General features: G+C 43.4%; 1 protein-coding gene across 12 annotated transcripts in view; it reads left to right on the forward strand.

Moving 5' to 3' along the window:
* The window catches only part of mapk8ip3 (mitogen-activated protein kinase 8 interacting protein 3), an 85,129-nt gene that overhangs the window by 27,072 nt on the left and 45,357 nt on the right, over positions 1-12,700 (forward strand). For 7 of the 12 annotated variants that reach the window (XM_071412175.1, XM_071412224.1, XM_071412215.1 and 4 more), the window contains 5 exons: positions 6,517-6,587; positions 6,753-6,844; positions 7,478-7,501; positions 10,061-10,175; positions 11,021-11,255. In XM_071412175.1, coding sequence (XP_071268276.1) covers positions 6,517-6,587; positions 6,753-6,844; positions 7,478-7,501; positions 10,061-10,175; positions 11,021-11,255 — 537 coding nt within the window. The remainder of the gene's footprint in view (positions 1-6,516; positions 6,588-6,752; positions 6,845-7,477; positions 7,502-10,060; positions 10,176-11,020; positions 11,256-12,700) is intronic. The other 5 variants (XM_071412232.1, XM_071412248.1, XM_071412200.1 and 2 more) reach the window with 3 other exon arrangements.

Here is a 12,700-nt window from a genome sequence, read left to right on the forward strand (position 1 = left end):
AAAGGAAATCGAAGGACTAACAGTACAGATATAATTATTATTTTTACTTTTCTCCCCAATTTCATGGTATCCAATTGGTAGTTACAGTCTTGTCTCATCGCTGCAACTCCCGTACGGACTCGGGAGAGGCGAAGGTCGAGAGTCATGCATCCTCCGAAACAAACACGACCTCTGCTTCTTGACGCAATGCCTGCTTAACCCGGAAGCCAGCCACACCAATGTGTCGGAGGAAATACCGTACACCTGGCGACCGTGTACGAAAAGGCTTTTGATAAAGTACGATTGGGGTTTATATAAAAATGCCTGGAATATTTCAATTTGAGAATCTCTTATATAATGGGTTAAAGTTATGTATAGTAACCCTAGGTGTAAAATGGTAAATAATGGCTACATCTCAGAAAGTTTTAAACTGTCGAGGAGTAAAACAAGGTTGTCCACTATCGGCATATCTATTTATTATTGCCATCGAAATGTTAGCTGTTAAAATTAGATCCAACAATAATATTATGGAATTAGAAATCCATGGCTTAAGAACAAAGATGTCATTGTACATGTACACTGATTCATGTTTTCTTTTAAATACACAATAAGAATCCCTCCACGGCCTCATAGAGGATCTAGATACTTTTTCTAACCTTTCTGGATTAAAACCAAATTATGATAAGTGTACTATATTACATATTGGATCACAAAAAAATTCTACCTTTACATTAACGTGTAGTTTACCAAAAAACACATCTGACGGGGATGTGGACATTCTCAGTATACATATCCTGAAAGAAAGAAATCTCACTCCAATACATTTTAATAGAAAGTTAGCAAAAATAGATAAGATCTTGCTACAATGAAAAGGAAAATACCGGTCTATTTGTGGAAAAATCACCCTGATTTAACTTTAGTCATATCACAGTTTACCTATTTGCTTATGGTTTTGCCTACACCTAGTGACCTGCTTTTTAAATTACATGAGCAAAAAACATTCAATTTTATTTGAAATGGCAAGCCAGGCAAAATTTAAAGGGCCTATTTATATAATGAATATGAATTCGAAGAGCAGAAATTAAATATTAAAGCATTAGACCTCTCACTAAAGGCATCAGTCATAAAGTTATACTTAAATCCAAAATGGTTCTCTAGTATATTAGTAAGAGTGTCTCACCCCATGTTCCAGAATGGCCTTTTTCCCTTTATTCAGATTACAACCGCTCACTTTTGGTTATTTGAAAACGAAATAATCTCAAATGTTATCTTTTAAACAAGCCATAGAAAGTTGGTTGCAATTTCAGTTTAATCCACCTGAAAAGACAGAACAAATAATTCAAGTATTGTGGTTAAACTCAAATATACATATTGATAAAAGTTAAAGGTATAATCTTTGTAAATGATATAAATACGACTGGTGGAGTTATGTCACACATAACTGAAGGGCCTCCTCATTCCAGCCGCTCTCAGCGGCGAGGGTACGAAACTCACATGCCATCTCAGCAACACTATAGGGGCCTTGACGGAGGGACAGAAGTCGTTTAGCGGCATCCTTACCACAGACCGGGAGGTCAAAGACTTTCCTCATCTCCTCCGTGAATCTGGAGTAGAAGAAGCAGATGGGGACGGTCTCTCCCACACCGCTGTGGCCCAGGAAAGCGCTGCTCCACGGAGGCAGCCAATCAGGAAGGAAATCTTGGCCCGTTCGCTAGCATAAGAGTAGGGCTGTTGTTCAAATACTAGTGAACATTGTACTAAAAAGGCTCTGCAAGCTTTGAGGTTAGCATCGTAGCGCTCGGGAGTTGGAACAAATGGCTCCCGGGACGGAGAATAAGGACTTGGGACGGGTTGTGAGCTCTGGGCGAAAGTTCGGCCCTGTAGGTCAGACAGCCCTTCTGGAGCTCATCAAGGGGTTTTCAGGGCTTGGTCATGTTGCTCGAGCAGGACGCCTTGGCCAGCGAGAGTTTGGTGGAGAGTAGCAGAGTCTGCTGGGTTCATCTCTTGGCCAGATCGTACTGTTACGCGGAGTGGAACAGGGAAACCCAAGAGCAGACTCAGACGAGGAAACTGGGATGAAGTAACCAAAGTATTTTATTGCAACACAGGGGGGAGAAGGAGTGCAAGCCAGAGGAAGCTTGGGTGGGTTGCAGGAAACCAGGTGCGGAGGCTAAGGCTGGAGCGAGAGGGGTTGGGACAGGGTAAGCAGTTCCGGAGGGGAATCCAAGGGAGTAGTAGAGTGTGGAATCCAGGACAGAGTAGTAGGATGACGAGACATGGGACTGAAGACAGGGACCAGAATCAGAGCGGGCAGAACTGTAGCGGAGAGGAAAACAGCGTCAGGCAAGGAAAACTGGCATAACAGGTCCTGAATAGTAACAAACGGCTAGAACCGTAGACTGACTGAGCAGAGATTACGATCTGGCAGCGTGGAAGTGGCAGGGCTGAGTATTTGTAGAGGTCTTGATTATGGAAGAGGTTGCAGCTGGTGGGGATCTGCTCTGACTAGCACACCTGTCTCCACCCACACAATCACACACACAGAGAGAGAGAGGGAGAGGGAGCGAGTACTGGGGGAGTAGTGGCAGGTCAAGGAGACACAGGATGAGCAGTAGAGGACGTTGCAGGAGCAGTATATATATTTTTAAAAGTGGGTATGTGTGTATATGTGTGTGTGTGTGTATATATGTATGTATGTGTATATATATATATATATATATATATGAATGTTTATACTATATACAGTGGGGCAAAAAAGTATTTAGTCAGCCACCAATTGTGCAAGTTCTCCCACTTAAAAAGATGAGAGAGGCCTGTAATTTTCATCATAGGTACACTTCAACTATGACAGACAAAATGAGGAAAAAAATCCAGAAAATCACATTGTAGGATTTTTAATGAATTTATTTGCAAATTATGGTGGAAAATAAGTATTTGGTCAATAACAAAAGTTTATCTCAATACTTCGTTATATACCCTTTGTTGGCAATGACAGAGGTCAAACGTTTTCTGTAAGTCTTCACAAGGTTTTCACACACTGTTGCTGGTATTTTGGCCCATTCCTCCATGCAGATCTCCTCTAGAGCAGTGATGTTTTGGGGCTGTTGCTGGGCAAAACGGACTTTCAACTCCCTCCAAAGATTTTCTATGGGGTTGAGATCTGGAGACTGGCTAGGCCACTCCAGGACCTTGAAATGCTTCTTACAAAGCCACTCCTTCGTTGCCCGGGCGGTGTGTTTGGGATCATTGTCATGCTGAAAGACCCAGCCACGTTTCATCTTCAAAATTACAGGCCTCTCTCATCTTTTTAAGTGGGAGAACTTGCACAATTGGTGGCTGACTAAATACTTTTTTGCCCCACTGTATATATATATTACCGTTCAAAAGTTTGGGGTCACTTAGAAATTTCCTTGTTTTCCATGAAAACATACATGAAATGAGTTGCAAAATGAATAGGAATTATAGTCAAGATGTTATAAATAATGATTTTTTATTGAAATAATAATTGTGTCCTTCAAACTTTGCTTTCGTCAATAAATCCTCATTTTGCAGCAATTACAGCCTTGCAGACCTTTGGTATTCTGGCTGTCAATTTGTTGAGGTAATCTGAAAATATTTCAACCCGTGCTTCCTGAAGCACCTCCCACAAGTTGGATTGGCTTGATGGGCACTTCTTAGGTACCATACGGTCAAGCTGCTCCCACAACAGCTCAAGAGAGTTGAGACCCTGTGACTGTGCTGGCCACTCCATTATAGACAGAATACCAGCTGACTGCTTCTTCCGCAAATAGTTCTTGCATAGTTTGGAGCTGTGCTTTAGGTCATTGTCCTGTTGTAGGAGGAAATTGGCTCCAATTAACCCGCCGTCCACAGGGCATGGCGTTGCAAAATGGAGTGATAGCCTTCCTTCTTCAAGATCCCTTTTAACCTGTACAAATCTCCCACTTTACCACCACCAAAGCACCCCCAGACCATCACATTGCCTCCACCATGCTTGACAGATGGCATCATCTTTTCATTTTTTTTGCGTTTCACGAATGTTCTTCTTTGTGATCCGAACACCTCAAACTTAGGTTAGTCTGTCCATAACACTTTTTTCAATCTTCCTCTGCCCAGTGTCTGTGTTATTTTCTCCATCTTAATCTTTTCTTTTTATTGGCCAGTCTGAGATATGGCTTTTTCTTTGCAACTCCGCCTGGAAGTCCAGCATCCCGGAGTCGCCTCTTCACTGGTGTTTTGCTGGTGCTATTTAATGAAGCTGCCAGTTGAGGACTTGTGTCTGTTTCTCAAACTAGACACTCTAATGTACTTGTCCTCTTGCTCAGTTGTGCACCGGGACCTCTCATTCCTCTTTCTATTCTGGTTAGAGCCAGTTTGCTCTGCTCTGTGAAGGGAGTAGTACACAGCGTTGTACGAGATCTCACATGGAATAGCCTTAATTTCTCAGAACAAGAATAGACTGACGAGTTTCAGAAGAAGGTTCTTCGTTTCTGGCCATTTTGAGCCTGTAATCGAACCCACAAATGCTGATGCCCCAGAAACTCAACTAGTCTAAAGAAGGACAATTTTATTTATTCTTTAGTCAGGACAACAGTTTTCAGCTGTGCTAACATAATTGCAAAAGGGGTTTTCTAATGATCAGTTAGCCTTTTAAAATGAGAAACTTGGATTAGCTAACACAACGTGCATTGGAACAGAGGAGTGATGGTTGCTGATAATGGGCCTCTGTACGCCTATGTAGATATTCCATAAAAAATCTGCTGTTTCCAGCTACAATAGTCATTTACAACATTAACAATGTCTACACTGTATTTCTGATCAATTTGATGTTATTTTAATGGACAAAAAAATTGTTTTTCTTTAAAAAACAAGGACATTTTTAAGTGACCCAAACGTTTGAACGGTAATGTGTGTGTATGTACAAATCAAATCATGAAATCAAATTTTATTTGTCACATACACATGGTTAGCAGATGTTAATGCGAGTGTAGTGAAATGCTTGTCCTTCTAGTTCCGACAATGCAGTAAAGCTTACACCAAGCTTTGTCAGGAGGAATGGGCCAACATTCACCCAACTTATTGTGGGAAGCGTGTGGAAGGCTACCCGAAATGTTTGCCCCAAGTTAAACAATTTAAAGGCAATGCTACCAAATACTAATTGAGTGTATGTAAACTTCTGACCCACTGGGAATGTCATGAAAGCTGAAATAAATCATTCTCTCTACTATTATTCTGACATTTCACATTCTTAAAATTAAGTGGTGATCCTAACTGACCCAAGACAGGGAATTTGTACTAGAATTAAATGTCAGGAATTGTGAAACACCGAGTTTAAATGTATTTGGCTAAGGTGTATGTAAACTTCTGACTTCAACTGTATATAGTTACCCAAAAAATATATGGGGGATTGTAAATTATGCAGACAATTACATTGATGGAAGCAACAATCTATCCGCAATATTAAAGCTGATCCACCCCCTAATAAAAAAAAAGAATTAAAAACATTACTTCAACAAGAGTGAGTATAGACTTATTAACTAGAAGTACTCTGACAATTTGATTTCGACAATGCCATTTGCCCACTACATGGGATAAACAGCTGCAGGTGATTGCGCTGTATCTAATGGCATATACAGCGAGACAGTTATGCCCAGCAGTGCGATGGATCAGACTTTGTTTACATAAGACAACACATCGATTCTGCATGTGTTTTTCTGTTGCTCATCAGTCTTTAATAACTAGAACTACTCTGACCAGAGTGAGTATAGAACTATAATAACTTGAACTACTCTGACCAGAGTGAATAGTACCTCAGTACTAAAATACTGTGTACTATTACTCAGAGCTAGAACTACTTTGACCAGAGTGAGTGTGTACTTCTCAAAACCAGCATACTGTAAGTGTGCACAACTCAGAACTAGCACACTGTGAGACTTCCCTACTCAGAACTACCACACACACCGTGAGTCTGCATTACTCATAACTAGCACAATGTGACGGTGCACTATTGACAGCCAAGCACAAAGTGCATAGCCCAGCACATAGTGACTGTGCACTATTGTCTACCTACACTGTGGAGGACTACACATAGCCTACTAGCACACATTGGTTTTGCACCGTGAAGAGTTATGCATGTAGTATTCACGGACACAGTATAGCTTGTTTTACACTTAACCCACCATGTCCGGATGAGCCAGTGCATGTTCTGTCTTCTGTGGTCAATATGGCTTAATAGGGTTTTAGTGCCTCTGACAGCAAACAGACTCACATATTCAATCAATGAGGAAACGGGCCTGCCACCATTTAGTGTTTCAAAGCAGACCAGCTTTAAATGGAGAGCACCATCACACTATCCACTGTCCAATATGGAGCCATGTCCAGCAAGTCCCGGACTAATAGACATTTTCAATGGAGAATCTCATTTGAACAGGTTTTTGTCCAAGATCTGTGTCCAGGAAACCAGCCCGACGTGTATAACCCACAGTGCTGTTGCAATGGGAGGCTGGTTGACTCTGATTCTGTTTTTCTGGGTTTCAGTCACGCGTCTGGAGGAGCGTGAGTCAGACATGAAGAAGGAGTACAATGCTTTGCACCAGCGACACACAGAGGTAGTAACAGCCGTGTGTGTGTGCGTGTGCGTGCATGGGAGAGTTTAGTATCTGACTCCATACTAGCTGCTAGGTTTGTATCTTGATGTAGTTTGCCTGGTACAATAGAACCAAGTCAATGGAATTACGTCCATCTTCCTCATTCATCCTCTCTCTTCCTGTCAGATGATTCAAACATACGTGGAGCATATTGAGAGGTCCAAGATGCAACAGGCAGGGAACAACAGCCAGTCAGAAGGGCCAGGGAGTGGACGAACGTGAGTGGCTGACTTTTTAAAAACATTTTCTTCAGAAAACGTTATTATCCCCCAGTGAGGAAATCCATTGAGCAGCATACAGACAAAACAATACAGTTCATTCAACAACATAGATATAAAATAATATAGTTAGTTGTGACCTTTCTGGAAAGTGTGCGTGGGTGGGTGCGTGTGTGCAGGGGGAAGAGTATAGAAATTGATCCTGGCATAGCTAGTAGTAACAACTATGCTGAGGTAATGGTATGTGGTTTGTTGTGCTTGGGTTTAGTGTTCTGTGTTTAGTGTGCTGTAGTTGTGTTGTGCTGTGTGTAATGCCTTCTGTTGTGCTGCTGTGTGTTAGCCTGTGTTAGCTTGTTTTGTGACCAGTGATGTAGTGGTTTACAAAACAGGTTGGTAAAAGATGATCGCTGTTTGTGGTGAGTAAAATAACGCTCCCTATACTTTCAATGCCCTTTTTCCGCAGAAGGTGGGTAAATGCTTGTGCAAAATAAAATATTTCACTAAGCAACATTTATGTGTGTTTACCCTCCACTACACCACTTGTGACCTGTTGTATCATGGTTTGGCTTCACTCTAATCACCATATGTCTGTCTCGTTGTCTCACTCTGTGCTCGTGCTGCTGTGTTGCACAGTCAACGCCACGTGTGGAGGAAAAGGTAAATCACTACCCCCAAAAACCTCTTTGCCTCTTACCCCCCCATCCCTGTCCCCTCAATCCCAATCTCATTCAGTGTTTGTCAGTCTTGGTCCTGAGTATAGGACCCAGGTTCAAATACTTGAAAAATTATTTTAAACACTCAGTCTTTTTGGGACTTTTCTATTGGTTTATAAAGCCAGGCAAGCTGAACCAAACGCAGATATTTATTTCAGTAGTGCTGAGCGATTTAGTGATTTTTGAAGTCGGTTCAGTTTCAGTTCGATTATTCATTTTTTACATTAAAATATTATAGCTTTTTAATGGAGATGCCAAAATAGTGAACATTCAATTGCCAAAACATTGGAAATATTCCATTGTCTCTGTCAGGTCCACAAATAGAGAATTGCTAATAAATAATAAAATATTTCAGTTGTGTATATTACTTAGTTTTATTTGACGACTTTATCATTTTTCATTCCTTAAAGTCAGCATCTCGTCTCAACTCTGCTCAGGCAGTAGCAGCCAGCCAGACAACCATCTAACGTTATCTCTGTTCTCACCATACTGTACTGTCTTTAGTCATCCTATTTAGCTAGGCTAGCCTGCCTAAGTATGCTGCAGAACTGTCAGACGAAATCATTTGACTAGTTCTTTAAAGTAGATAAGGCATACTTTCACGAACTCTCTATCCCTCACTCTCGTCATTGTGTTGTCTACTATCCTCTCTCTCATGCGGTGGCGAATGCGGTCTGTGTGTATCTAACCTAACGTAGCAGGCGTAAAAATGTATCGCGAACCAGAAAATAACAGGCACAATGATTTATGGCCATTGTAGTTAATTACCACGTTTCTGAGCTGAGCTAGGTTGAATATTTGCTTAATGAAAACTACAACTCCCTTCAGCCCAGCATCCCATATAGTTCTGGACTTAATGTCTCTCGTCAATGATTTGATTTCTATCTAGAGAAATGGCACATTGGGCTAACAACAAAAATATATAATAACTCGAATTCAAGTAATTGAAACGCAATTAGTTGTTTGTAATAACAACAAAAAAACTAAAATGTGGATAATCACTCAGCACTATTTTTCAGGTATTTAAAAACCCAGGTATGCTGGGTATACAGGCGTTTGCTCCAGCCCAGCACTAACACACCTGATTCAACTATTAGGGGGCTTGTTGATTAGTTAATTCAGGTCTGCAGATACTGTGGTTCCCAGGACTAGGACTTGACGATCACTGCCCTGGCTCCATTGACCAACCAGCCTCTCCTTCTTGGACTAGAAGTTCCCCTGCCCCCAATATGGAATGACCCAGAGTTCGTGTCTTTGTCCTTTACCTTATCCTCTATCACCAACTGTTTATGGTCGGTCGGTCGGTCGGTCGGTCGGTCGGTCGGTCGGTCGGTCGGTCTGTGTGTGTGTGTGTGTGTCTGGTGCGCAGCTGAATTGAGTGGAGACGAATGGATTCGGTTCAGTTAGTTCATGCAATCGTCCTGATGAGCCTTTCCCAGCTCGCTAGTTTATGCTTGTGGCTAGAAACCTCAGCGAGAATTTTAAACTTGTCTGCCGAAGTCAGGACTTGGGAAAGTATTCAGAATCATTACGTTTTTATCGGAGTAATATATATATTTTTTTTATGTAGACGTTAATAGTTTAGTTGTACATATGTATTGCATATTGTTTTTTTGTGGTGTGGTTTTCATATAAGCCCTTGGGCTTCCAACCATACCTGCACACCGTTTTTTTGTTTTAATTTGTTTTTATCTGTATTGTTTTTTTCACTTGTTTTCTTTGGTGACATTTAAAATTAAAATTAAATGTTGGCGACAAACTCTCCCCATTGAGCAGTAGACTGTATCACGGTGACATCCATATGGTTACTACCAATTTTACACATTCTTTTTTCCTGTAGGCTATTATCCTACTCAAGATAAAATCAATTGGGATGGAACAAATTGCCCATGTGATACAGCTACCCTGTGGGAAGCAACTCACGTCGGCAAGCCTTGATACAACATCGTTGCACTGGTCATTCGCACCGGCTTGACTGAACCCAATCCACTCGTCTCCACTTTACTCTCAGTTGCGCAACATACAGTACGTCATCAATTTGGGCAACAGGCGAGTCGATATAGTCTCTCCCGTTTCTCCATAATATGGATATATTGTGGCATATTATGTCGGTCTGGTTTAGTGTCAGTCTGTCCAGTAGCTGGCTTTGTGTGTTGTGCTTAATTCAGGGGATTTTCAGTTTTATGTTATGCAACCCCAAAGTTAGCTTTCACGTCTCTCCAGATACCTAATGTACAGTGTATTATCTCCCACCCTCCCTCTCTATCTTCCCCTCTCTCTATCTCCCCCTCTTTCTGCCCCTCCTCTCTCTTCCCCATCACCTCTCTCTCTCTGCCCCTCCCTCTCCATCTCATCCTCTCTCTGCCCCTCTCCTCTCTTTCCCCTCACCTCTCTCTCTGTCTTTCATTCTCATTGTCTTTTTCTTCTCTCCCTCAAACCTTTACCCTTCCCCTCTCCTCCTCCTCTCTCCTCCCACCCCTCCCCCTGTCTTTTCCCCCAGCAGCAAGGTGGAGCGTCCCCCGTCATTGAGCTTGTACCCCAGTGGAGAGGGCATGGGAATGGTACGTGGGGGTCTCGGGGGGGCTAGGATGCCTGGGTCTGGGACCAACGTCTGGCAGGTCAGCGAGCTCAGCCAATCGCGCTACACCTCTGGCTACCAGGTGTGATAGAGGCTCCGTCCCAAATGGCACCCTATTCCCTTTATAGTGCACTACTTTTGACCAGAGCACTATGGGCCCTGGTTAAAAGTAGTGCATTATAAAGGGGAATAGGATGCCATTTGGGACGCACACAGACACACCACCTGGACCTCACGTCTGCAGAACACGTCATGCCTCACGTCATGCCACACGTCATGCCACACCCACCTTCATTCAGAATCATCCAGACACATCCCTCACGCCTGCTTGTGTCCCTTGTCTTCCAAGGGCTTTTCTTTGTGGTGTTTGTCGATAGTTTTTTATGGCAGTGAGTGTAATGAAGACATGACATTGTATAAACAGATATGAGGAATACATTAATATTAGGACAAAAATATTACATTAAATTGGTGTCATTTCTTTTCACTTAAGTGCTTTTTTCTACAATAATAGAACATAACTTAGCTTCTATCGTCCCATTTGCACCTGTCTTTACATCCCGTTTCACATGTAAGTGTGATGCTTTGTTACTAAGTCTACGCGCAAGATTGTAAGTATAAGCATGATCGTGAACGATCTTTGCAAGAGAAGAACCCTGGCTTCCCTATTCTCCACCTTTCAGCCTAAATGTGCACTTGCATACTCTCCGTCATTGATTTAAAAGCATTGGCTTGGTGCAAACATTGTCTGGAGGGAGTTTCCACCATTGTTAAATCCATGAAGGGAAGTGTACACTTTGGGAGAAGGGAGGAGAATCGGGATGCAGCCCCTCTTTTACAATATAGCCCCTTGACCTCTTTAACCCCTGACCTCTGATGCCCCAGGAGGATGGTTCCGAGTCGGACTCGGTGGCGGCCACGCCCAGTAGCACAGGAAGTAAGTCCAACACGCCCACGTCCTCCGTCCCTTCCGCCACCGTCACGCCCCTCAACGAGGGCTTCCTACCGCCCGGCGAGTTCGACCCAATGCATGCTGTAAGCCGCGGCAGGAAGAGTACTAAACGCCTCAGCAGAAACATGGAGGTGCAGGTCTCCCAGGAAACCAGGAACGTCAGCATTGGTGAGTGTAACGTGCAGTTACACACACACACACACGTTAACATGAGTGGTTCATTGTGTGATCAGGGCCTGTATTCATAAAGTCCCTCAGAGAAGGAGTGCTGATCTAGGATCAGGTCCCCCCCTGTCCATGTAATCTTGTTCATTATTATCTAAAAGGCTAAACTGATCCTAGATCACTCCTATTCTGAGATGTTTTGTGAATACACTGCTCAAAAAAATAAAGGGAACACTTAAACAACACAATGTAACTCCAAATCAATCACACTTCTGTGAAATCAAACTGTCCACTTAGGAAGCAACACTGATTGACAATAAATTTCACATGCTGTTGTGCAAATGGAATAGACAAAAGGTGGCAATTATAGGCAATTAGCAAGACACCCCCAATAAAGGAGTGGTTCTGCAGGTGGTGACCACAGACCACTTCTCAGTTCCTATGCTTCCTGGCTGATGTTTTGGTCACTTTTGAATGCTGGCGGTGCTTTCACTCTAGTGGTAGCATGAGACGGAGTCTACAACCCACACAAGTGGCTCAGGTAGTGCAGCTCATCCAGGATGGCACATCAATGCGAGCTGTGGCAAGAAGGTTTGCTGTGTCTGTCAGCGTAGTGTCCAGGGCATGGAGGCGCTACCAGGAGACAGGCCAGTACATCAGGAGACGTGGAGGAGGCCGTAGGAGGGCAACAACCCAGCAGCAGGACCGCTAACCTCCGCCTTTGTGCAAGGAGGAGCACTGCCAGAGCCCTGCAAAATGACCTCCAGCAGGCCACAAATGTGCATGTGTCAGCATATGGTCTCACAAGGGGTCTGAGGATCTCATCTCGGTACCTAATGGCAGTCAGGCTACCTCTGGCGAGCACATGGAGGGCTGTGCGGCCCCACAAAGAAATGCCACCCGACAACATAACTGACCCACCGCCAAACCGGTCATGCTGGAGGATGTTGCAGGCAGCAGAACGTTCTCCACGGCATCTCCAGACTCTGTCACATGTGCTCATGTGCTCAGTGTGAACCTGCTTTCATCTGTGAAGAGCACAGGGCGCCAGTGGCGAATTTGCCAATCTTGGTGTTCTCTGGCAAATGCCAAACGTCTTGCACGGTGTTGGGCTGTAAGCACAACCCCCACCTGTGGACGTCGGGCCCTCATACCACCCTCATGGAGTCTGTTTCTGACCGTTTGAGCAGACACATGCACATTTGTGGCCTGCTGGAGGTCATTTTGCAGGGCTCTGGCAGTGCTCCTCCTTGCACAAAGGCGGAGGTTAGCGGTCCTGCTGCTGGGTTGTTGCCCTCCTACGGCCTCCTCCACGTCTCCTGATGTACTGGCCTGTCTCCTGGTAGCGCCTCCATGCTCTGGACACTTTTTATTAATTTTTTATTTGACCTTTATTTAACTAGGCAAGTCAGTTAAGAACAAATTCTTATTTTCAATGACGGCCTAGG

Source organism: Salvelinus alpinus, chromosome 1, assembly GCF_045679555.1.
Source record: "Salvelinus alpinus chromosome 1, SLU_Salpinus.1, whole genome shotgun sequence".
NCBI lineage: Eukaryota > Metazoa > Chordata > Actinopteri > Salmoniformes > Salmonidae > Salvelinus > Salvelinus alpinus.